The sequence below is a fragment of the Cynocephalus volans genome, chromosome 15, assembly GCF_027409185.1.
Source record: "Cynocephalus volans isolate mCynVol1 chromosome 15, mCynVol1.pri, whole genome shotgun sequence".
Lineage (NCBI taxonomy): Eukaryota > Metazoa > Chordata > Mammalia > Dermoptera > Cynocephalidae > Cynocephalus > Cynocephalus volans.
Genome location: NC_084474.1, coordinates 28361127 through 28387810, shown reverse-complemented (window position 1 = coordinate 28387810; position 26684 = coordinate 28361127). Strand labels below are relative to the sequence as shown.

Below are 26684 nucleotides of genomic sequence, written 5' to 3'. Positions count from 1 at the left end.
GCAGGCCCACTAGATAAGTGCTGTAGTGGAGGCAGGCTCATTTATAAACCATGAAAGATCAAGTCCAGCAAGACAGTTAAGGGTTTACCAGAGCCAGGCTCCTAAATATCAGTAGACCCAGTCATGTTATATATTCCATGGTTTGGACTGACTTGTAGAAATCTGGAAACAACTATGTTGATTTAGCAAGCAGTGGAGAATTTATAAATAAAGTTTATGACTCTGTGATTTTTTGATTTTTGAGTGGTAGTCTTTTTAACTGGAGACTTCGACCTGAAGTGGATGAGAGCTGACTGTTTTGTCTTCTCAATAATCTTAGCCTTTTCTTTTTAACCCAGGAAACTATAACAAACATGATATTTAGTATAGAATAGTTTCATCTTGAGCAGAAATAAAATTACAAATGAAATACCTTTCATGCTCATGTAACTCGACCATTCTTAATACCTTAAGCTGTTCAGTAAGTTCAATGTGGAAATATGGAAAAGAGACACGTGGGAAATAATCCTGGAATATCAAATTTATAGATTTTGATTGAAACGTGTTCTCAGGACAGGTATGGAGAAGATGGGAATTTATGGGAAATTACTGGGGGCTTTGTCGTAGGCCTACTTCCTTCTGTGCAGAATGTGACTGGGCTTTGTCTTACCACATATAGGTGCGCTCTGGGCAATTTATGTGAAAGTACTTTGTAAACTGTGAAATGTTTTACCAATGTAAGTCGGGATTTTTATCATTACATTAAAATCCCACCTTAGTGCCTGGAAAAGTTAATGTGCCTCCAGAGAGTAACTTAAGCAATGAAAAAAAGTCTAGTTTATTCTATAATATCTCTTCCCTAATTATGCAAGGAATCCTCTAAAAGTAATGCTGGTGGATTTTAAGATTCAGTTCTGAAATTTTGTACATTCAAAAAAGAGCGCTGCACTGTGTTTTCTTAGCTTAACAGACTAACCATAAATACATCCATATGATTTTTTATTGACTCATAACTTGAAATTATGAAAAATTACAAGGTGCTTAATAAGGATTTAACAAGGATTTAAATCCTTTACATAGGATGCTTTAATAATATTTCTCTAAATTTTAAGATCTAGTTATTTAGGATTCATATTGTCCAAGAAGCATCACCTTTGTATTGCCAGTGGAGAAGGCATATATTTTGCAGCACTGATAATTGTGAGCAAAACAAATGTAAGTAAGAATTACTCTGGTATTTCAAAATTACTTCTCAAATGAGCCGTGCTTGGAATTTTCCCTGAAAATTATGTATGTAAAATATAAGGCTATGAGATATAATCCAATTTGTCTCCCATTTTACAGATGAGACAACAGAGACTCAGAGAGGTTTTGTTATTTGCCTGAGATCATTCAACTATTTAGTGGCAGAGTCAGAAACAAAATTCATATCTCTTGACCTTGACTATAGTGGTTTTCCTACCTAGCTAACATGAAGAAATTCAAGCACCTTTACAAAAAGTAATACTGAAGTTAAACTACTATGTGTTCTCTGTTTGTAATTCTATCTGGGGTAATATTAAGATCACGCCTTTTTTTTTTTTTTTTTGCTTCAAATTACATGTATATTTAAATATCTGTGTTAGAGTTTATGTGAAACATATAGAACAACTTCTCTGTTGCCAAGCCCAAGCAAGAAAACATGAGAGTATCTTTTGGGTTCCTCGTTTGAGCATGAGCACAAAAATTGATTCTGAAACTTAGGAAATTAAAATGGGCTATATCATTATTTTGAATAAATGTAGAGTATACGAGCAGTCTTCAAAAAGTTCGTGGAAAGATTTGTATTATCTTTTTGAAGTCCCCTCGTATTTCAAAACACTACATTATTGTCCATATTTTGAAGCATCCTATTCTTCCTGGAGGTGTTGAGTCTCTGAAGGTGCAGAATTGATCAACCATGAAACTCTGAGCTAATGTAAACTTGCTAAGAAATAGCATAATAATATCCTTGCCCTGAGGGTAAAACACTCAACTCTAGCTTTTTCTCTTTCATCCTTGCTCAGACTACAATCATATTTCTTTGTTAGTATTTCCTCTTTGCACTGTGGTACAATTGACGTTGATAGATAGCACGGAGAAACTGAATTCACAAAGAAAAAAGAAGAGGAAAAAAAGCTCTTCTACCGTTGGCTCAAAAATAATGTGTGTGGAAAGCTCTTTGACTGCCCCACCCCCATCGCCATTTTTTTTTTCGTGGTCTGCAGCTGCTGACAGCAGGCACAAGTGAGCTATAATTTGGCCACATTTGGCTCATGTAAATTGTGATAAACAGTGAGCCCATAATATTTATTTTAAAGATTCATTCAGTGAAGGTAAGCATTCTTGACTTGTGTATACATGCTAGAAAATGGAAAGCTGCAGATGTAAAGATCAGCTCTTAATTTCATGCCACACAATTAATATAGCTGCTGGATGCTCTGTTGTTCACAGGTGCAGGGGTGTTGGAACCCTTTGAAGAAGTGTGTAGCTAATAGCCCATATATAATTCAGAAGAAGAAGTCTTCAATGGAAGACCCCCGGGGGATAAATGGACAGTCTGTAAGTAAACAGAATGTCAGTCCTAAGGAAAGAGTTATTACTTTTAAAATTATAATGACTATTTTTGTTGTAACCTGAGTGTCTAGAAATTTCTCAAAAACTCTGTACCAATTTTTAATGATTTTGAAAGTTATGAATTAAGTAGTACACGATTTCATCAGCTTAACTCAATTTATGTCTTTCTTAGAGGTATCAGTTATCAAAAGTAGAGTCATAGAGGAAAAAGCCAACATTTAGTATTATGTAATTATACCAATATGCATAATAACATCTTTTAAAGGCTTACATTTTCCTTTGCCTCAGGAAAAGCATATATTTGTCTCACAAAACTTGAAATTAATGTCTACATTTCAGATTGTTTAATGTGTATTTGTTTTAGGAATATACATGTGTATATGTGTGTTTGTGGCTTTAAAATGTATGTTTAGTGTAGGAGTTTCACAGTTTGATGAACTCTTGAATGGGCTTCAAATTAAGAATGCCTTGGGTTATATTTTGTTTGTTTATCTTCTTAGCAGAAGAGAAAGTGTTTAGAGATTTTCCTCAGGTTTATATCACAAAGTAAGAGAGCTTCCTTCAGTTCATAAATGAATAGTCCCAATAAGAGGCAATCTTATAAATAAATTTTGAGTCATTTAGAACTTGAATAATTCGATGAATTTTCATTTTTAAAAAGCATCTTTCAGTAAGTTAAATTTTCCTTGGAAAATTTCCATAGCAATATTTGGGGCGGCATATGTGATTTCGCATTTGAAGTTGTCTGGTGAGATATATGATGTTTTTAGATGTGTGGTTTCTTAGCTCAGCTTCGTTGACAATAGAATTGTTACAAACTTAAAGTGTGATCTTTAGTAATGCTGTTGTGGTTCCTGTAAATGTGTGTTTTACAAGATCTATTGGTGTTATGCAATAAGCAGGAACTGCTAATGGATGGGGATTTTAATAACAAACAGTCAAGTGCTATCAAGGTAGTTTTGCAGTCATACCGTCTGCAATTACAGAGTGTATTTTATGGATCTTCTAAATCATAGTGTGAGGTAATTCACATAGAGCATTTCCGAGATAATGCTGCTGGTTTGTGTAGCTTATACCCTAAACAAGGAAAGCACCCTCAACCCATTTAATTTGTTTGTTTGTTTAAACTCCTATTAAAGACCTGTGGTACTTGGTTTTATTATGTTAAAAACAATTTTGTAGTTCGTATAAAAATAAATGAAAAATAAACTCAGTAATAACTTACTACTTACTGTCACCTTCTATGTACCTTTGCTCCTTAGATGGAAACAAGTTGATGTGTCGGAGAATCACCAACAAATTTAACAGTATCTGCAAAAAAATGTTGCTGATATTTCTTTTGATATTTCATACTGTGCAAATTCTAATTTAAGAGTCAAAAAATTAACTAAGATTTGAGACTTAAAAAATAGGTAAAAAATGGTTAAAAGATTAAAAGATCTCATTTTGGATATCATAACAGAAAGACATGTTTAGTGAGCAATCTATTTGCACACCATCTTGTTCTTTTTTTGTTAGGTGAGAGTGAAGGAGTTTTGCTTTTGGAAGGTATTTGGCTATCTCAGAGGTACAGACCAGGGAGGGATATTTCTCAAGGGCAAACAACGTGTGGCATTGATTGAAGAATCCATTTCCTGGCAATTTGGCTCCGGCCTGCTCAAATACAAATGGCAGGCAATCTCTTCAGAGTCCCGATATGGAGGCCTTGGGTGGGCTTCTCGGGAGCTTGATTCGTTCAGCTCTCAGGTTTCCCTTTTCCCTTAGGAAGGTGGGGAAAGATGCTCAAGATGGGAAGAGAACCTAGAAGTTAGCTGAAAACAGTACAGTAACTCAGAAAAATAAAGGATTCCAAAGGAGTCTGGACCAGCATGACTGAACTTACCCTTGTTCAGCATATAGATCTTTCAAAAGTTATTCTTACAAAAAGTTTCAGCATATGCAGAATAAACACAGAGCATTGTGGTCCCCACTTCTTCAGTTATCAGCATTCTGCCATTTTCATTTCACCTTGCCACCACTTGTGCTCCACACCACCACCAAAAAATTGTTTTTTTACAGTTTTTTAAAGATGAAATTTACATGCATTGAAAGGCACAAATCTTAACTGTCCAGTTTTTTTTAGAAGAAATACTTTTTATATTTTTATGATAAAATCAGATAAGTATTTTGTTGATTTAATAGTAGTTCTTTTTATTATTTATTTATTTATTTATTTATTTGACACATTGTAATCGTACAGGCCTATGGGGTACAATCTGATGTTCTGATACATATACCTGTTGTATAATGATTGGATTGGGGTAGTTAATGTAACTGTCACCTCATGCATTTATCATTTCTCTGTGGCAAAAACATTCAAAACCTTTCCTCTAGCTATTATGCAATACTGAAAACTTAACTTAACCATAGTCAACCTACTGTGCAATAGAACACCAGAACTTATTCCTCCTATCTAATTGTAATTTTGTACCCGTTGGCCCATGTCTCCCTGTTTTCCCTTTTCTCCTCCCCTCCCCAGTCTCTGGTAACCACTGTTCTACTCTCTGCCTATAATAGCAAACTGTTATTATTATTATTATTATTTTTTAGATTCCACAAACAAATGGATATACCCTCGTAATCCATACCCTATCACATATTAAAACATTTCCATCTCCCCAGAAAGTCTTCTTGTGTCCCTCTCACTACCTCCCCAGTGCCCACTTCCCTAGTACCTGTTCCCTGACCCCGTAGGCAAACACTGTTCCCATTGTTTTCACTTTTGATTGGTATTGCCTGTTTTAAAAGTCATGTAAATAGAATCCTCACCCAGTGTGTTCTCTTTTGTCTCTAGTTTCTTTCATTTAGCATCATGTCTGTGAGATTCATCAATGTTGTTGCATGTATGAGTAGATTATTCTTTTTTATTGATGAGTAATATCCATTGTAAACATTCTTTTTTAATAATATTAAATATATTCTAAGCACTTTACTGGGAACCTCAGTTTTTGCATCTGTAAAATGAGGAGAGTGAAATCCATATGCCCTGATGTCCTTTCTAGCTTTATTGTTTTATAGCTTTTACTTTCTTCCACTCTATAGATCTTTGCTCAGAGAATTAAAACCTGCTAATGGCCTATTCTGGATTGTGCCTCTTCTAATAAGACTTGAACACTAGCCTCCCTGCTATTCCTGATAAAAGTAAGACCTTTGGTTTTCTCATCAGATATTGAGATATTTAAAAAAAAGAAAAAAGAAACTTCTTGAAAGATTTTGCACACACCACCAGTTTACAAAACATATTTGTAACTCTTCATGCATGCAATTATCAGTATAATACAAATGTCCATTGTCTTTATAAGCAATGATACTTTCTCAAGTCTCGATGGATCTTTCTCTACTCCATAGGTGGTGAGAGATGTGACAAGACCAAGGAGGAGGCAGTGATGCCTCTTCATTTCTTCCTTTCTGCCCAGAGATCTGGGCAGGGCAGGAGGTTAACAGGAGTGCTGCACGTGTTCTTTTTGCCCTGGGATGGCTGATGAGCCCACAGTGTTTGTGGGAGAGGCTAAGAGGACTCTTCTCTTCCCCATCATTTCAGTGGGCAGAGGGTGGCAGTGTGGGGAAACCCTTAAACAAGGGCACGTTCACTCTTAATCTTAGCACTACCCCTGAGCATTGTGAGATTTGAAGCTAAAATTTTTGAAGTGACTTATGACACTCAAGGGAGGGAAATGACTAATTATGTGAACATTGAAAAGTGCTATATTCCTGTATATAGCCTCTTGAACCTAGCAGAGTTTTGGAAATGTGTCTGTTATGTGATGAGAGATCATGGGCAGAAATGAAGTTCTCATTTTGATCTTACATAGACACAGCACTGGACAGAAATGGTAAATCAGAAATTCTACCTTTCTTTTCCTGGAATATTCTGTGTATGCGTCTCACACATCGAGGAAAAGGAAGTAACTCATATGATTTTGTAAGTTCTTTTTACTCTCCTATCTGCCTCATGAGGACATAATAGACAGGAAGAGGTGTGTGGGGCTTCACATCGTTTCTGTCTTAAATCTGATTACTCTATTTGCCTCTCAAGGAGTTCCTGTTTGGATGAGCACAGATCTCTCTCTCTCTTTCTCTTCAGCACCAGAGTAGCAGTCCGAGGTAAACATCTCTGAAACACAAACATAAAAGAGTGAGATATGTCTGTGCATCTTTCAGTTTCTTTGGTTTATGAGGATTTCTAGAAGGAAATTATGTTGAGATTTTTTTAAAAAGTACTAGCTTTTTGAAAAAAAGTGAATTAAAAAATAAATCACTATATTTTCTTTATGTAGTTGTGAGGCCTGTGGTTATAAACCCATCATGCAATAACCCAAACCTTATGTCTGAATTAAATAGGTAGGCTGGCATCTTGAAAACTACACTTTACATTTGGAGTCAGAAGACCTGATTTTACCTTTTACTAGTTGTATGACCTGGGGCGGATTTCCATGAACCAGTCTCTTCAGCTATAAACAGAGATGATAATATTTGCCTTCTCTTATTTAAAATCACAATTTTGTAGATCAAGTGGGATTATGTATTTAAAAGTTCTTTGAAAAAGAAGAGTGCAATATAACTCTAATGCACTTTTTATTGGAAACATCTCTAGAAAAACGTGGTCATGGATAAAAAATTATATGACCACCTGCAAGTCTACAGTGAAATTTAAAATATGCAAACATACCTGTGCCAGGTATTATAAACACCAACACTACATATGCTTGATCATGATGTTGTCAGCTGGCAGGGGGAAGGTGGTGAATTAGGTCTCCTGAGACTCTAAAAGGAGCATTTTATTATAAATGGTAGATAATTAACTTCGTTCAAAAATTTCAGATGATGATATTCTAGATATTTTTGGAATAATTACACTTTAGGGCTCCATTGTAGTCTCATAACTATACTTCTCAAGTATCCTTAAAATTATGATAAATTTGAAATGCTAAAATAGTCTTTGCAATGATCCTGGGTTTTACAAGAAAAGCATAAAATGTGTATGTACCTTGTTCCAATACTTGGAGATTCTCAAAATAAAAGATGACTTTTAACCAAAAGGGTAAAATTAAATATTTATTTATTAATAATAGAAGCACACTCTTTAGCAGAAGTTACTGAAAGTAGCTATGCAGGTACAATACACATGTATAAGTCAAATTAACTGGGACATTATAAATTAAATCAGGGTTTGATTTATTCAGCTTCACCATGAATGAGATGTTTTATATGAGTGAAATTTTTTAAAACTCAAATTTATTTATTTATTTATTTATTTTTAAAATTTTTTATTTTTTTTGTCTTTTTGTGACCAGTATGGGGATTGCAACCCTTGGCTTGGTGTTGTCCGCACTGCGCTCAGCCATTGAGCGCACCGGCCAGTCCTATATAGGATCCGAACCCAGGGCGGGAGCGCCGCTGCGCTCCCAAGCGCTGCACTCTCCCGAGTGCGCCATGGGGCCGGCCCTAAAACTCAAATTTAAAGTCATAGTATCCAATGGTTTTCAATTTCCTTTTTTTTGTTTTTTAAGCAAGAGCATCTTATTGGAAGACTGCATGAGTTTCTTAGGGCTGCCATATCAAAATACCACAAACTAGGTGGTTTAAAACAACAGAAGTATATTGTCTCACAGTTCTGGAGGCTAGAAGTCCAAAACAAGATAACGGCAGAGTTGCACACCCTCTGAGACCCTGACTGGAATCCTTCTCTGCTGCTTATTAGCTGCTGGTGGTTTGCCAGCAACCTCTGGCATTCCTTGGCTTGCAGCTGCAGCACTTCAGTCTCTGCCTACATTGTCACATGGCCTTCTCCCCTCTTCTGTCCATGTTTCTTCTCCTCTCATATTGGACTTGAGGCAGTCCTAATGACCTCATCATAACTTGATTATATCTGAAAGACCCTTCCAAATAAGGTCACATTCACAGATACTAAGGACTATGACTTCAACATATTTGGGGGGGGATACAATTCAGTCCATAACAAAGACTAATAAGAATGTGGGGCCTAAAACCTTTTCTATTTGCCTTCCTATCCCACTCCCATCTCAGCACCTTGAATGAAGGAAAAGTCTTAAGGAAAAAAGGTATCCAAGGAATTCAGACAGTTTCTCTCTCTTTTTTTTTTTTTTTTCAGTCTTCTGTTTGTAGACTGGATTTCTCTGCTCGCCCTGCACAGCGCTGGCTGAACATCACAGTTTACACCTTACTTACTGGGCTCGGTCCTGCATGGGTCATTCTTCTGTGGCTGATAAGCACAGAGCTGCTGCAGAAACACAACAGTTCCCAGAGAAGGGGCTGAGCAGACCACCCAATAGATGCCTCCTATGGACCTTTGAGAACCCCCTGGGTTGTGATCATTGAACACCAGTTTGAAACCACAGTTCTAGTCCTGCCTCTTCATCTTATAGGTGGGGAGATTTAGCCCTTGATGTGCCGTTGCCTATATACTAACCATATTGATGGGACTTTCTAATAGTGAATATACTTAATTTTTTCCTAAAGCTCAAAGTCCTTTTTACAACTATCAGTTATAAGCTGTCTCCCTAATATGCTAGTTTTTCTTCTCTCCCTTGATCTGTCAGATAGCAGTGCTTCTTTGCATTTTCAGTGCTAGGCGGGGAGGCCTAGAGCTGGGGTAGTCTGCTTATTGTGTTGGGTACACAGCAAATAGATAATACATTGAACATGGGAAGGCAGAGTTGAGCATAATGAAAAGAATCCTGGCTTGGAATTGGAATACCTGCTTTTGAGTCACTATTTATTAACCATGAATCCTTTAACTAAATAGCTTCAGGAAAGTATTTCAATTTCTGAGCTAGATGCCTGTGATGAAGAAATAAGACATGGTGTGCCAAAGCACTTCAGAAACTGTAAAGAAATATATGCAGCCACTAGTACCAAGCCCAGTGGGGCATGTTTTTGGAAAGGGTGGGACATTGCAAGTCAGACATATCTGCTTCAGGCTTTGCTCCACACTTGGGCAAGATTTTTAACCTCTCGAAGCCTCAGTTCTTCCTCATTTGTAAAGTGGGAATAATAATACCTTCCTTGCATGATTGTGTGATTAGGGATAACATATGAAGGATGTAGAGTGAGTAGGAGCACAGATTCTGGAGCCCAACTTTTTGGGTTCAAATTTGAGCTATGACACTCACTAGCTGCAAGAACTGGGGCAAGCCCATATGCCTCCCTGGGTCATTTTCCTTGCCTGTAAATGTGGATGATGATAAGTTACATCACAGGTTGTTGTGGCAGTTGAATGGTATGGAATGTCACCTGACATATAGTAAATGCTATCTCAGTGTTTGCCATTATTACTAATGTCATTTCAAACATCATCAGGCACACACACAGCAAGTGCTTAAAAAAGACTGGTTGTTATTTAATTTAAGTGTATTTGACTAGGGGGTCAAGGTACTATCTCTTAATTTAGATGTAACAGCCACACATTCACAGGGTTAAGATGAGGTCATGACTTGGGATGTCAGACCATGCTGGAAAGAATTAGGCAAAATTTTTCATTTGAGCAGACAAGGCTGGTTTGGGAACATTAAAGAGCCCAGGTTGGAATGTGATCTGAGAGTTTGGAAGAGACTAGACATCAAAATTCAAATTGGGCACCAGGATATATTAGCAATTGGGAATTTTAGGTAAAAAATAAAACCTAGACAGGAAAATTACTCCAGAAGCAGGACAGTGACATGTTTATATTTCCAGGGCCAAACAGAATGTCAAGCCCTCTCCACACACTCAGTAAATGTTTGTTTACCTGAGCCAGTCAACATTTTGGGTTCTGGTGTAGCTCACTTGGCCCATTTGCACCGAACAGTTGGAGCATGACAAAGATGCAAATTGCTTGTGACTGATGCTGGAAAGAAAGGGAAGAGGGTCTCTGACCACTCAGATTCACTGCCCCTGGCCTGCCTGTGCTCTGGCACTCTGAATGTGCAGGGCTCTGAGAGCTCAATAACTGCGGGGTTCAGAACTGGTGCAAAAGAGCAGTCAGCACTGATGTCATGCGGATCTCTCTTTCCGAGGAAAGGGCACAGGCTTTGGGGCTTTGTTTTTTTTGGAGGGTGGGGAGGATGGTTTAAGTACTTAAAAGAAATAAAATCCTTCCTGGTTCACAACTCTGTTAGGGATGATGGTGATCACCAGAAGTGTGAGCTTCAGTAAGAAAACCATTTCAATATAGCAATATTATAACAAACTTTTTCTGTAAAGGACTAAATGGAAAATATTATAGGCTATGAGGGCCAGAAGGTCTCTATCACATGTACTCATCTCTGCAGCTGGGCACGAAAGTTGCCATAGACATGTGGAGCAGAGTCCTAGGAGAATGTTAATGCATGTAGATAAAATGAGGACTCAGGAGCTGTTCTCCTGTTAGCACCAGCAGGTGCGGTGGGTCTTCAATTGCAATCCCTCCTCTTCCAAGAGTTCTCATTTTGTCCCTATCAGGCTAGCCCTGTCGTCCTGGGTTTGACTCGCTTTCTCACTCTGGGCCTCATTTTCTTCATTGATAAAATGGAGAATTTGGGAGAAGATCTCTTCCAATTCTAACACAACGTGATTCTTCTGGTGTTATATGGTACTGGATAATTGAAGTTAATAAAGTTTTTGTATCACAAAATCAACGTGTGGTAGTCAGCGAGGAATGGGCTGGAGGACCCACACAGCATCTGTGTGAACTCAAGTGCTCTGTTTTATGATCCGGTTCCACAGTTACAGGATTCATTTGAACCCCAATGTGATCTATCTCTACATTTCTAAATTCTGCTTGTTTTTTTCCCAACCTTCTCCAACCTTTAGTCAACTGATATTATTATTTGTAGAGCCCATAGTATACCTTTATATTGGCACTAATGTTGGGATAAGGGTTCTTTGATGCCCACATTTCTGTACATCTATAATTTTATTTATATGTAATATCATATACAATGTTCCTATGATTAATTTTAAAAGATGCCTGGTATGTCAATAAAGAAACACTTCTACATTTTGTATCCCATTCCCAGAATGTGCCTATGGTGATTTTAAACTATGTTCACAAATTCTTTGATACTCCTTCCTTCAAGAGATGGAGCCTCTTGATGAGGAACCCCTTGAGATGAACCCCTCCCCTTAAGTGTCGTCTGGACTGAGTGACTCACTTTTAATAGGCAGGACAATGCACAGAAGTGATAGTTTGCCACTGTGGATACCAGGTCACCAAAGCCACTGCGGCTTCCTCCCTGCCCTCTCTTGGATCATTCACTCTGGGGAAGCCAGCTGCCACTTTGTGAGGACATGCAGGCAGTCCTGGAGAGGCCCGTGTGGAAGGGAACTGATGCTTGCTACAACAACCTCATGCGTGATTCACCTTGTAAGTGGACCCTGCAGTCCCAGTTAAGCCTTTGGATGACGGCAGCCCCAGCAGACAGCATAGTTATGTTCTCCAGGGAGACCCTGGTCAGTACCACACAGCTAAACTGCTCCAAGATTTTTGACCCTTAAAAATTGTGTAAGATAATAAATATATGTTAATTTAATATGCTAAGTTTTGGGGGTAATTTTTTACACAACAATAGAAAACTAATATGGTGATCTTACTCCATTTTTGCATTAAAATTAGTGAAATATTCAGTATTTCTGAACAGAAGTGAAGCTTGATAATTAATATAACTAAGTATATAAATAAATATTACATAGTTATATCTAATGTAGCTAATTATACAAACATGTGTAATTATTTCTCCTATTTTTTTTCCCTCCTATTTTCTCCTTCTTTCTCCTATTTTGTCATGCAGAATCAATCACTGGTGTTTTTCTCCTTTTTGTAGACTGGTACATTCAGATGTCAGTTTATCTATCTTTATCTGCCCCTATGAAATAGAACGTTTCTTCTTCACACAATAAATGCTTTGAACTGCTGATTAGCATATATCTCCTTCCATCTTGTGTTGTCTACCCTCATTTAAAAGTCTACCCGCCTTCTAGACCTTGAGCTCTTTGAGAACAGGGAGCATAAGAGAGGAGTATCCACTCTCCCTTTGTCTCTTAGCTCTCTCTCTTTTTTGCACATTGTAGATGTGCAAAATGTTTTGGTTGAGTGAATCAATGAGTAAGTACAATTGCCTGGAGTGGAGGTTTTGTAAACACAGAGAAATCTTCACAAGTGCTAGTTTGGCAGCTTTCGCTCTGTGTGGCTCCAGGGAACCAAGCACCTTTGGAAACAGACCAGAATGAAGCTCTGAGCCTTTCCTGCTCTGCCAGGTTGCATGAAGGTAGAGGTACACTGAAAATAAACACCACTGCTATAAAACTTCATTCACTGGAACTCCATTAATTGAAAATTTCTGATAATTTGATCAGAAGATGAGGTTAATTTTACATATGTTCCATTATAAAAATAGAATTATGAAAGAAATTAACCATATAGATTAATTTAACCTATGTACATGAATACATGAAACTAGGTAGGCAAAATAAGTTAACAATCACATACCAAAAATGTAATGTGCTTTTTGCAAATAAATCTTATTCATTGAAAAAAATTTTCCAAGGTGCTCTACTAGGTTAAACTAGATCAACTGATGTTTATATTTCAAAGGAATTCTTGGAATTTCTTTAAAAGTTCTCCCCAAAGCAAACAACATAAATCAGACTAACATTTTTTTATTTTTTAAAAATTGTGACTCATGTAACTCTATGAATGTGTACTCCCATCTCAAGTCAAGAAAATGAAAACTGAGCTTGTGTTCTTTTCAGTTTAAGTCAGTGGATACCTGTAAGGGCAGGGGAGGGAGCGTGGGCTTGGCAGGCAGCTGAAAAGCTTGTGGTGGAGTCCTGGATCCACCCAAGGGCATGCAAATCTCTGATCATCTCTGAGCCAATGTCTTCATCTCTAAAACGGGGATAGTATTTCTGTCCTATGTATCTCAGAATTGTTGTGCGGATCAAAAGGGAATCATGAGTGACTATATTAATCAATATAGCAATATGCATACAAATAAACCAAGAGCATATCTTAAAAAATAGCAAATGCATGCATCATCTTCCAAGCAGTTTTAAAAAAAACAAACCAAAAAACTTTCTGTGTCCTCTAACATTTTCCCCTTCTTTTTATAAGAGCAAAAGTAAAGCAAAGTTTTCTTGAATTATTGATTTTATTTTATTAATTTTTTTCATTTTGTAATATGGTGTTGACAGTCCAAAGGAATGCAAGAGATAATAATATTGGGCCATACAAATACTGAAACGGATGACTTCATTCATTCACTAGTTCTTGTTATTATTTAAATTGGGTGTAAACTAAAATTCTATATAGAGATCTCAGAACTTATGGTGATTTATTTTCATGTTTAGAAATGCTCAAATTTTTTATCATACCAAAAATCATTTGGCAAAATATGTAGTATATGCTGATTTCTTCCTATAATGAAGCTGTTGTATTTCTTTCAAAATAAAGCCATCTCAAGGACATTTTTCAAGAATGAAATTTTATGGGCCAGCCCCGTGGCTCACTTGGGAGAGTGTGACACTGGTAATCCTGAGGCCACGGGTTAGGATCCTATATAGGGATGGCCGGTGCCGCCGGGGGTTGCTATCCCCTTACTGGTCAAAAAAAAAAAGTTTCTGCTCTCAGTATCCAGATACTAAGATTAACACTAGTCATATTTTATAAGGATAAAAATAAATGCTGGGGTTGTGATAGATTATTTAAAATACCATTTCTAATTCCCATTTATAAAAAGAAATAGATATTCCTGACATAAGGGAAAATGACCAAATATACATTTTACCTTATTCACCCTGAACTGCTTACATTAGTGATTTGTCCATCTGAGTTTCTATGAAACGTTTCAAAAATACATGTTCACCAGTTCTCATCTGGTAAGTTAAAAGAGTTAACTTTAAAAATGGATCCAAAAATAATTTGAGTGTGGCATGCGAAATTATGTACCTGAAGAATATTTATACTTGGTTAGCTATGCCTGCATTTAACCACTTGTGTTTTGAAAATAGGAAACTGTTGGTGATGAAATAGAACCCAAATAACTTATAAATATAATTTCATCCATAAAATTGACTTTTATTAAAGTTCATTTGTTAAAATGTTTACAATAAACATTAAAATTAATTGTTTGTTCAGATTCCAAGTTATTTGGGAAAAAAGTATACTCACTATTTACTATGTACTAACAAAATCAGATCTATATTTTAACTTCATTAACTGCATTTTATCTTGCCTTTTAAAAAATGGTTATCTTTCTCTTTGCCCTAAGATAATTTTCTAAAATATGTAACAGATTTTAATTAAAGCTGATGTTACACATTTAAATTCAAACTGCAAGCCAGGCTGCAATCTTCAAACAAGATGGTAGGCCACAAAAATCTTCAAATGAACATATGATCTATTTGTGAAATTGAATGAAGACTGTCATTTGCAGAACCATCAGGAATGACAGCAAGAAAAGTAACTGGGCTAATTTACACAAGTGAGCTGTAAGATTCTACAGTATATTTATTATTATCAACTCTTTGAAAGTTGCATTAACTTTTTGGGGACAAAGCTAATCTGCTGCAATTGTAACTGAGGTTAGTGGCTTTCGCCTACACTGCTGATGAGATGAGCAGATTTTGATATTATTTTGGAAGACTAGGCCCAAAATTCTTATGTATTCTCACCCACCTTAAAAAATGAGAAAATATAGTGAATATTAAAGGCATTGGTAAAGGTAAAAAAAAAAAAGTTTATAATTCTATACAGTCATGCGCCACATAACAACAGGGATACTTTTGAGGAATGTGTCATTAGGTGATTTTGTTGTGCAAACATCATAGAGAGTACTTACACAAACTTAAATGGTATAGCCTACTATACACCTAGGCTATATAGTATAGCCATAATAATCTTATGGGACCACCATAGTATATGCAGTCTGTCATTGACCGAAATGTCATGTGGTGCATGACTGTAATTTAATGAAAAGTTTTAAGATGATACATGTATTTTGCTAAAAAATGAAAAAAAAAAATATCTATGTATTGCATATTAAATTGATAGAGATATTGTTTCAAGAGTCCTTTTAAATTTTTGCCAAAAAAGTTGTTTCTATTGATAGCTAAATTCTCCATACATTATGTAATTTTAAGGCATTAAACCAGTAACAGTCCTTAAACGTTACAAGTTACGTGAAGAGATTAAATGAGCTGATTTTCTTGAGAATACTAGCTTGGTGTCCTCGGAGATGTTCAGTGCCTATTACTGTAAAGGGTAAATAACATCAGTTAGGCACTTTAACTATATAGCAGGAGCTCTTCTAAGCACTTTACATATACAGCCTTAGCTCATTACTACTTGAAGACAATCTGGTGGACACTCCCACATGGAGAATAAGGTGATACCGGATTACCTCTAAAATCCTTTTCACTGCTGAGATTTAGTGAATCCATGATTTATTACCCAGTGCTTAATGAAAGAGAAGTGGGGTTATAAGGATCAAGGTGGTTTTTCCATATTCAAGGAGGCAAAATGCATAATGCTCTTTGCTGTTCCTTTGGGGTTAGCTTATAATTTCAAAGAAAACTTGCTATATTTTTCAGAAAGGTCCACATAAAGCGTATATAGATTAGAAATTCTTCTGATATTTCCAGCCATCTTTCAAGCCCTTTTTCAGCCCCCAAATATAGTAAAGACACTAATTTTAATATCTAGCAAAATTACTTACTGACCCATGCATGAGTAAGCAATATAAACTTTAGCTGGTCATAATTTAACTCAGGCTAATAATAAGTTCCTTTTCTCTTATTTTTTTTCTCTTTTCAAAAATTTTTTTAACAGAAGCTCAGATCAATACTTACAAATCTGATCTTAAAATGGAGAATCGGATTACTTGGTGAATAAGGAAAAACGCCTTTGAAAATGTGTGCAGCCTTGAGAGAAAAGTAACAGGGTTTTGCTTGTGAAATGTTTGGAAACCACTGACCTATGGTTTATAATGCAATCCATTTAATTTTTTTTTTTTTTTTTTTTTTTTTTTTGCATTTAGGGGGAAAAAAAGAAGTATGCTTAGATTTTGATGGTTTAAGAAAATATGTCCAGACCATATTTCCACATTTAAAGTTTTACAAAAGTAAGGAAATTCTACTGTGATTTCCCAGTTACTAGATGCCTGCTGTTGTGTGTATTCTACTTTTAAAAATTTGTGTCAGGAATCTACAGATGAACCATATTGCTTTGAACAGTGTTTTGTTTAACTTCTGTTTTTTCTTTACATAAACAAGAATCACTTCCCATATGTAGTTCCAAATTTTTTTAAAAATTAAAAAAATATCTTTATAAGTATTTTTAGCTCAATTAGATTAAAACTCACAAATATGATAATCTTATTAACCTTGATCCATGTTACTGAAATGGGATTGTTACTGAAATGGGATTGACACTGAGGACAAATTTGAGATATGCAATGCTTTCAGTCATTCAGCCATTTTTAGTTTTTACTTATTTGTTGGATGCTATTATTATAATTAATTACAGTATATGTATATTCACTTCTATTATTTCTTTTTATCTTTTTTTGATCAGTAAGGGGATTGCAACCCTCGGCACAGTATGGTCTGCACCACGCTCAGCCATCCTTATGTAGGATCTGAACCCACGGCCTCGGCGCTACCAGTGTTGCACTCTCCCGAGTGAGCCACGGGGCCAGCCCTTTTTATCTATTATTAATTATACTCTAATTATTACTGATTTTCACCTATTACTCATTATAATTATATATATTCTCTTTGATTCAGTTCTAAGTAGTGCTGGCTTAGTTTGACTTAGAAAAAAACATATTTTTTTTTAAAAGAGGGGACCCAAATGTAGAATTGGTGGAATAGTTATATCCAGTCTTGTGATAGATATTTTTTTTAAAGTTTTTTGAATTTAGTTACATGTTAAGATTCACAGAACTTTGGGAACCAGAATACATTTGCAGCTAACAACATAACTGTAATTCCTTATGTAAGTTTTACGATGACATGCATTCAAATTTAAAAAAAAGTTTTGATGATGCTGTATTTTAGGCCAATTTATTTTACATGTTTCTGAATCTAAAAAAATAGTCACAGCTTCTTAATTTATTTCTTAATCTTTGTTACCTCAGCTGTTTAAAGCCCTTGGATAGAATTAGCACAAGGTGACAAGGAGCTAGATTCTGCTCACTGGAGCTGAACTCTGGCCTGGGGGTGTGGAGGTTGGAGAGGAAGTGTTCTTCATCCCTTCTCAGAGGTGTGGTTCTGTTTACTTTGGAAAGAAAAGATACGAGGATCCTAAAGTGGATTAGACATGGCAAGACAAGATGATACATTTGCACTATAAACTCTCAAGCAGCTGTGAGAATGCAGTATGTGTGAAATTTCTTACCTTCTTAAAAATCTTGATAGAGTTGTAGCTAAGCTCTGAACAGTCAAAAACAAACTGCCAATGAAGTTTATTTTCTTTTTTGCTGAGTTTTCTGGACCATTGTTCCGCTTGAGGGGCCCTGTTTGTTAGTCTTGGCTCGGTGACTTCTCTTCCTTAAGGATAAGCTCTCCTAAGGCACTTGTACAGCGCAGTGCCCAGGGGCTGCCTAACAGTTTATTTGCCGCCCTGGCTAAAGCATAATTCAGCTGTGTGACTTCCTGCCTCAGAGGCGGGGGTGGCCAATGAGGGGGTTCATATCTGTAATGTAAATATAGTTGATTTTGTGGAGAACTGGGACATTTTTGTTTGTTCTCATAAAAGGTTCCTGCTGGAAGTTTTATTTTAAAGTTGGCTTTTAGCCTTTTCTGCTGTGACTTGGATACTGATCTGATTTTCTGCTTTCATGCCCTTTTTAAAAAAATTTAAAATATTTAATTCAACATTAACTGTGCTTACAAGCTACATAGCAGAATAAAATCACATTACAAACATTGTAGTATTAGATTTTATCACCATTTATTTCTTCTAGCCTGTCCAGGGATTTCTTCATGTTCAGTAGAACTAATTTGCAGTCAGACACTGAGGTCCTCTAGAAGGCCAGCAGGCTCCAGAAATTAATTTATCCAAATAACCGATCCCTCCTAGGCCAACCATAGAGGGACACCAAAATGGCCTAAGAAGGCAGAGCCTCCTTTTGAAGTCTGGAATGTTTTGACTGACTTGAAACAGGCGGCTGGAATGAAAGGATAATTTTCGGTGACCCAGGGGATTTTTTGGCCATTTTCAAATATTAGGTAAAACAAAGAGAAATTGCTTGCTCTAATTTAGAAAGACTTAGTAATCAGGAAGGCAACCAGACTGAGAATAAAGTTCCAAGGTATATAGCAGAATCTTATTTACTAAACCTAGATTGCTGGCAAAATCAAAATTATTATACCCTTAAAAAAATCTTAGAGGGGATATATTTTAATCAACATATCTGTATTTTCATTACCTATACCTGAATTTATTTTCTTAGTATTTTAAAAAAAGAGAATGTTAATCGTTTTGATTTATTGTCAACTAAAAACATTGCTATATTTTTAATCTTAATTTTATTAAACAAACAGGAAGTTATAATTTAAAATAGCTTACTATACTAAACTAGTTTACTAGAAACAGAGTAGCTATTTCATATTTGTCTTATTTTCAGAAAATTAATAGATTTTAAGGCCATTAGGTCTTTAAAGCAAACTCACATGAGCTGAAGCACAGGACTATTCAGGTGTAACAAATGTTTTTTGACTGCCCATTTGGAAGAAGAGATCAAAGTCATTTAGAAGAGATTTCTTCCTTCTATGTAGATAAATATTCACTGTCACAGGAAAAAAAAATCCTTTGTGTTTTTAGGGAAGAAAATAAATTGAAAGTAGGAATTAGTAACCAAACAACTGTGCTTTTTACACAGTACATTCCACATCATCTATAAAACACATATGCACTTCTATACTATTATTTAGGGAAGAATTAAATAATACTTTCAATTTAAAAGCTCTGGATATTAATAGATGCCAACTGACTTTATGAACTTAGGCTTTATCTTTAAATTTTACATAAAATAATTTATGTATTGATGAGGTCTCAAGATGCCGATCCTGCTGGCAATTGTTCATTCTTTTAATTGGTGAAGTATGTATTGAATTAATTTGAATGAAAAAAATTGTAATTTTCTTTCTTTTGACTTGTTTTCAGATTTGTTTGTTTTAGAATTGAGTTGATTGGTAGTCCACATTCTCATTGCTGAAGTTGCCAAACTCTCTCTCTCCAAATTTTATCTTTCAGTTTTTATACCAGTTTTCCATTTGATTAGCTGCCCTTGCAAAGGGCATGGTAGGTATAAGGAAAACCTCGCAAGGCAGAGTGTTCTAATGGGAGGTTACAATCATATTATTCCTAGGCATTACAGAGAGAAAAATCATTGTCCCTTCACCTTTACATCAGCTTCAAGATTTTCTTTCAGCTACTGGGATTCTGAGTTTAAAATGTCAGCTCTTTAATAAGTTGTGGGAAATAGCCTTTGGAAAAAAAGGAAATTGAGAGATTTAAGTAATGGTTGACAAGGGCCAGCAATGTTGATGAATTCTGGAGGGAAGATGTGTTAAGCTGTCCTTGGTAATAAGAGGTAAGACTCTGTGTAAGTACATAGTGGAGATTTGAGAAATGTGTACGGCTGAAAATACAGGAGGACAATTGGGAGATAATGGTAGTTTATACCAGTGGACCACAAAGCAAGATGTCCCCTAGGGTTGTACAATCCATTGAGCCATGGAAAGAAAATAGAATTTCTAATTTCTAATTTTTAATCTTATCCTTTTGAAAAGTATATATGTTGTGTAGGTTTTATATTACATGTAATATATTATTAAGCACAATTTGTATATAATGTGTATAGATACATATGTGCTCAAATTTTTTTACTGATGAGGAATTTGCGATTAAAAAATGTTTGGAAACTGCTAGTTGTTACAATAGTATTATGTGCTTTATCCAGCATAATTTTGACAATAGTTAACGTGAGATTCTTTAATCTGCATATTTTCCATTAGGAATCAGGGATTGTATGTGTGAATCAGGAATCTAAGTAATTGAAATAGGAAATTCCATACTCCCAAGATAAGTGCTTTAATTTTGGAGATATACGAGGGTACTTCAAAAAGCTCAAGGAAAAATAGAAATAAAAGACAAAACAAATCTTTCCATGAACTTTTTGAGGACCCCTCATACGTTTTGTATTTTTCTCTATGTTCTGAACAATATATCCAAATGGGGCTTGACCATCTTATATCTTTAAAAAGTAATATTAGTTCTTTGCTTAAAATCACTGTAATGTGAATGTATATCATTAGATAAATATTACCTTATGTTCATACATATTATTAAGGAACCCTGGCTAAAAGGTAGCTGATCTTTTCTTTGAAATTATATTAATAAATTTTATGATGACTATGTTTTTCAGTATTTGTAGGTTCATTGTTTCTCTCTACCTGAAATTACTGTAAGTTTGACTTCCAGATAGTAACACTGTAGTTACTCAGTAATAGAAGTCTTAGTGAAAGCAGAGTGCTTTTTCCCAAATATTTAAAAGATTTTCATGTGGAAGAAAAATTTATCTTAATATGTTTGACTGAAAAAGACATAGGATCATAAGTTCAGTTTGGGGCATTTTGAATCTGAGGGGTTTTGAAGCTATCCAGGTGATTTCTGTAGACAGTTGAAAATCTGGATATGGATATTTGGAGTGGCCTGGCCATAGATTTGGGGGTCATCAGCAGGTCGATGATATTGAAGCCAATAAATGAGGTAACCTAGGAAAGTGAAATGTTTTGAGGGAGAAAAGAACAAAACGTGAGATTTAGGGGGATATCAAAGCCAGGGAGAGAATGGGAGGCCAGCTATGAGGACAAAGGATTAGTTGGAAAGGTAGATGAACAAGAGACAGCAAAACACCTCCAGGAAGAGGAGTAATCAGTGCTGCCAGGTTTCTTTGAGGGATTGAGCCAGACGAGTAATTAAGCTATACAATGGATGGGATATCATTAGTCCTAGCAGTTTGAGTGGGATAGAGAAAGGTGGAATCCAGATTACTCATGCTGACAAATAAATGGGAACTAAGGAAGGTGCTAGAGACACAGTATTGAGATTCAACTACACTTTCTAGAAGTTTGGCTGAGTAGGGAGAGCCAGGGCCAGAGCTAGAGCGAGATGAGGGACTGAGGGGAAGTTTTTAGAGGAGGTGTCGTCTGTGTAGGAGTCGGTGGAAAGCCCACCCTTCATCCTCTGACCCTAACCTCCCTCTAATGTCTGTCTCATATGCATCTTCCTCTTCAGAGAGCACAACATTGTAGGGAATGGGAGAAGGACTCATAAGACTATTTTTTGGACATACTATGCCTATTTATATTTGCATAGCAGCAAATCATCATTTATGAGTTGCTGGCTACAGATCAACTTGTACTAGCTCTCATAATTCTAAAAGCTATGTTTTCCTCCCTGGCTTCCCACATTCTGGCCTACTTCTCTGCCTGGCAAAAGCCTCCTCCTCCTCTCATTTTGAAGCACAGGCCAATCCCTATGTGAAGTCTACCCTGGTAATTCCAACTAGTTGTCCCTTGTCATCTGCAATCCTTTAAGAGCTCTACTGTGGCCCTTAGTAAGTTGATTTACAACTAGCTAATTATACATCTCTTGTCCAATGAACTATGAATTCTCAGAGGAGCACCTTGTCTTTTAATCACTAGCCTATCACATTGCATGGCTACTTAATACTGCTTGAATGAATGAATGAATGAATGAATGAATGGAGTACTTGAGAAAAGACAAGCTATAAGTATTGGGAGAGGCAGCAAAAAACTGTCTTTGTGACTACAGTTATTTATATTCATTATACTCATCGATATATAGCTGAATAAAGGCCGACTTAATCTATAAAGAGAGGATAAGTATTACAGTTAATTGGGATTATGTTTACACATCTGTGATCCCTGTTTATTCAAAGTAGAAATTTACTTAGATTATTAATCTCATCCTTTTGAAAAGTATATTATTTGTGTAAGTGTTGTATTTTATGTAACATTTCAAAGTAGGAATATACTTAGTTTATTATATTTGTCACTACTTGTTAAGTAAGAGAAAATGAATTAGAATTTCAAAGGGAAGTTTGAATTGCAAAATGTCTTGTTGGGAATATTTAGAGTATGCAATTATATTTTTAATAGAGGATGTAATGTTCAATGAATTATTGTTCAAAAGTTTTGTTTATTTTTAATTCTTTTTTTCTTTGTAACCATTGCTCTCATTGCCTAAGAATCTTCAAAGTAAGTGGAATGCAAATTAGTGTTAAAAAAAATAACTTGGATTAAGAAATGTTTTGCATAGTTTTCTATGTTTCCCATCACTTATTTGAACAATATTAGATTTGGCAATTTTTTTATAATGGCAGTGGTATGTATGAACTGTATCAGTAGTAAAATGTGCTATCAATTAATTAGCTTCTTCTTTTGATGTTGTTCAGATTCAACTTGATTTTGAGCTTGTGGTTAACTGCATACTGGACACTTTGTTTCTTATAAAAAGATAAATGAGATTAATTTCTTTTAGAGTTAGGGCTGAGAAATGGGAGGCAAGGATTGGAGAGGGTCGAGTATGGCTTTGAGCTTGTGTGACTGAGGTTCTTGTTTGGACATTGCCACTGACTAGCTGTGGGACCCACATCAAGTTACTTCTCTGGCCTTTGTCTTCTGAGAATAAGCTAATAAAATTTCATGGAGTTGCAAGAAATACAGTGCTTAACATATGATAGCTACTCAACTAACACTGGCTTCTCTCTTTCTTCCAAGATGATTTTGTTCTGCTTTCCTTTACCATACACTAAAACTATGTAACTCATTGGCCTACCTTTTTTACCTTGCCACCAAGAAGCAAGATCAGAGGCAAGTTTAGTACTAATTATTAGTTGTCTTTTTCCAGATGTTAATATAATTCTCTACTTTCTGTCTTCTTTACTACTTTTTATGTCTTTCAGTTTTCCTTAAAGAATGTGCTATTTCTGTAAAAATAGTACATTGAAAATAAAACTTTAAGTGATGCAGCAAATTATTTTAAAAATAAAGCAAAAGAAAACCACCTCAAATCCTATTATCTAGAAATAACCATCGCTAATATTATATAGATCATTCTAGCCTTTTCTTGATGCATATGTACAGATGAAAAGCAATTTTATAAAAGGTGGAGAATACTATAAATATTTTAATTAAAAATATTTTCTTCTATTTGATTTTAAAAGAAAGAAAACCTGAAGAGAGCTAAAGAATTGCCAAACTCCAGGAAAATGTTATTTTTACAAGTAATAGTAATTTATAAAAGACAATCTCAAGTTAAGAGGAAAAGATTAATACAAAACTACCAAGTAAGAGTTATTTTTTAACTACATGTATCAATTTTAGGCAGACTGTTGACTTTTTTGATGTAAAAGCTGGGGAAATTAGCCCATTTCTTACTTCCTCTTTCCCATCTTACAGTTTTTGTGTGTTATAACCTTTTGACATTGTCAGGATTTATAACATTATTTTATGAAATTCTAATAGTTTAATTGTAAGTACTGAATATTCTTTGCTATTTCAGTGAGTCCAGTGTTTGTCACCGTTCTTTTGTTTTGAAATTTTTAGCAGAGTGATTTTTCAAGAAGGGCTATGTGCCCCTTGATTTTGTGCAAGTTTGAGAATGTCTGTTTATTGCCTTCATACTTAAAAGGCAACTTGGAAGAGTATAAGACTATTGGGTCTCACTTCTGTTCCTGCATGCTACCGTGGAGAATGATAAGATCAACTTGATCTTTCCACCTTGTATGTGATTGCATTCTTTTCTCCTTGAATATTCTTATGATCTTTCTTTGTTCTTGCTCTTTCTTTGTATAATAGCAACATATGTTTGGGAGTTGATTTTCCTATCTCACTATTTTTCTTTTTTGTGGGACGTGGTGTATCTTTTTAAAAAACTTATTTATTAGGAAAACTTTATTAACGTTATATGAGTTTGGTGTGCCCTTTTGATTGAAAAGTTCAAGTACAAATTTCAGGAGAGATTTTGTTTCATTATATTTTTAAATTTTGGTCTCTTTTATTACTGAATTAATTCCTTCTGGATACTCATTCTGCATATGTTAAATTTTTTTTATCCGTCCTTCATTTATCTTTTATAAAATCAGTTCTTAATTCTTTTCCATTTTGTTTTGAATTATTTTTTCTAGCTCCTCTTTGGTGTCCCTTTTAATTCACATCTATTCTATTTGTCGTTGCTTCTATTGTAGCTTTTATTTTGTAACATTCCTAGTTTTCTTCTCTGTTTCTTTCTGAAGCTCTGCCTGCTCAATTTTTATCCTGCTTTGTTGTTTTATGTTGTCTTGTTTGAGTTTGTTTTTTTTTTTTTCCTTTAAGAGATTGTGGGGTCTGTAATTTATTTAATACTTATTTTTTTAAAACTTCCTTTTCTAAACTTTTCCCCACTTTTCTTGCATAATGGCTCTTGTGACATATGGAGCTCCTGGCTACTGGGCACATTTCTGAAATTTAGCTTTGAACTACAGTTAGCTTAGAAGATACTATCACTCATTCACAAAGCCACTCTGAAGAAGTATAGGGAATCTAGTGATTACTTCTGATAAATTGGGGTTGACATTGTACAAAATGTACAATCTCCTGCATTTAGTAGGAGTGCTTAGAATTTATGTGGCACTTTTCAGGTAGGGAAGTGCTTTCATTCATATTATTTGATCATGATACAAAATACGAATAGCCAGGAAAGGTGACCTTTTTTTTTACTATTGATGGGACTGAATTTCATACAGTGTGTGTGTTTCGGTCAGGGTCATCAGTCTAGTGAATCAGGTCTAGGGCAAATGGAACCAATACTGAAATCCACCTCTGGCTCCTAATTTTCTGGTGTTTTGCCCTCCTGCTTTGCCCCTTGTGTTGGTGTAAAGATGATGCTCAAGATTATTGCATTTAATTGCATGAAATCCCCAGATGTTTTATTCAATCCTGAGGCTTGATTTATTAAATGACAATAAAAATAGCAGTGACAGTGTGTTGTAAGTGACAGCATAGGACACGAAACCTACAGAAAGCCTAATGGCTTCATGGACAGTCAGCCACCTCTCTTCCCACACACCTTTGATCCCAACCATGCACCTTTGTGCTGTGGCACAATTGATGTGTTCACCCATGCTGTTTTCTGTGCCTGGAATGACCAGCTAGTCTTACCTAACCCCTGCAGATCATCTTTCTGGAGTTAATTTCTACTCATTAAATCAAAACAAAAAACCTCAACTTAAGCATCATCTCTTCTGAGCCCAGCTGGGGAGGTCTGTCAGCTCTCTGCACATTTCTGTCATGTCTTATTGCCGGGTAGCAGTTGTTCATCTCTTCCATGAGCTTCAGGTTCCCTTGGATCCAGGACCATGTCTGATTTTGGCTTTTCATTGCCTACATCTGGTAGTAATGCTGGAGTATAATAGGCACTCAGAAGATATTTACTGACATGAAGGAATGGATCTACGAATTAGTCAGTTCAGTCTGCATGGGGATGTATTGAAGGTTTTTCAATATGACTTTACATTATCCGTTTTTTCAGCACCATCAGTTTGGACTTACGTATGGCACAGTTTAGAGAGACTGAGTGAAGAAGACTCTTACAGTAGTAAGTGTGATGTGAAGATGAGCTCAACGGGTCACAGTAGGTAGAAAGGAAAGAAAGGTATAGACATAAGGAATATTACAGAGAAAGAATGACACATCTCCATGAGCGGATGGGATGGTTTTTACTTGCATGGTTCTTCAGCCTGGGAAGCTTTTCCTCTTTTTTTTTTCACAGATTTAAATTGTTTCTATCCTTTCTGTCCAATTCAAAACTCATCATCAGCCAGCTTTTTCACAGTAATGCTGCATAATAAACAAACGCACAGTTTCAGTGGCTTACAACAGCGTCTCGTGCCCAAGTGTCTGCAAGTTGCCTGGTTTGGCTTCCCTAGGCTGGGCTGAGTTGAGCAGCTCTGTTTCAGGCTGGGCTAGCCTCAGGGTTTGCTGTGGTCCAGATCTGCTCCATGAGGCTCTCGTCATTCTGAGTC

The 26684-nt window shown here is 35.8% G+C and overlaps 1 protein-coding gene across 5 annotated transcripts in view; it reads left to right on the top strand.

Annotated features, from left to right (window-relative positions):
- Positions 1-2533: 2533 nt before the first annotated feature.
- Positions 2534-26684, top strand: part of EYA1 (EYA transcriptional coactivator and phosphatase 1) — a 294815-nt gene continuing 270664 nt past the window's right edge. For 3 of the 5 annotated variants that reach the window (XM_063079209.1, XM_063079208.1, XM_063079206.1), the window contains exon 1: positions 2535-2559. Coding sequence is in view for 1 of the 5 variants with exons in the window: in XM_063079210.1 (XP_062935280.1) it covers positions 2549-2559 (11 nt within the window). In the remaining 4 variants the exon portion in view is untranslated. Of the gene's footprint in view, positions 2560-26684 lie in introns of all 5 variants that reach the window. The other 2 variants (XM_063079207.1, XM_063079210.1) reach the window with 2 other exon arrangements.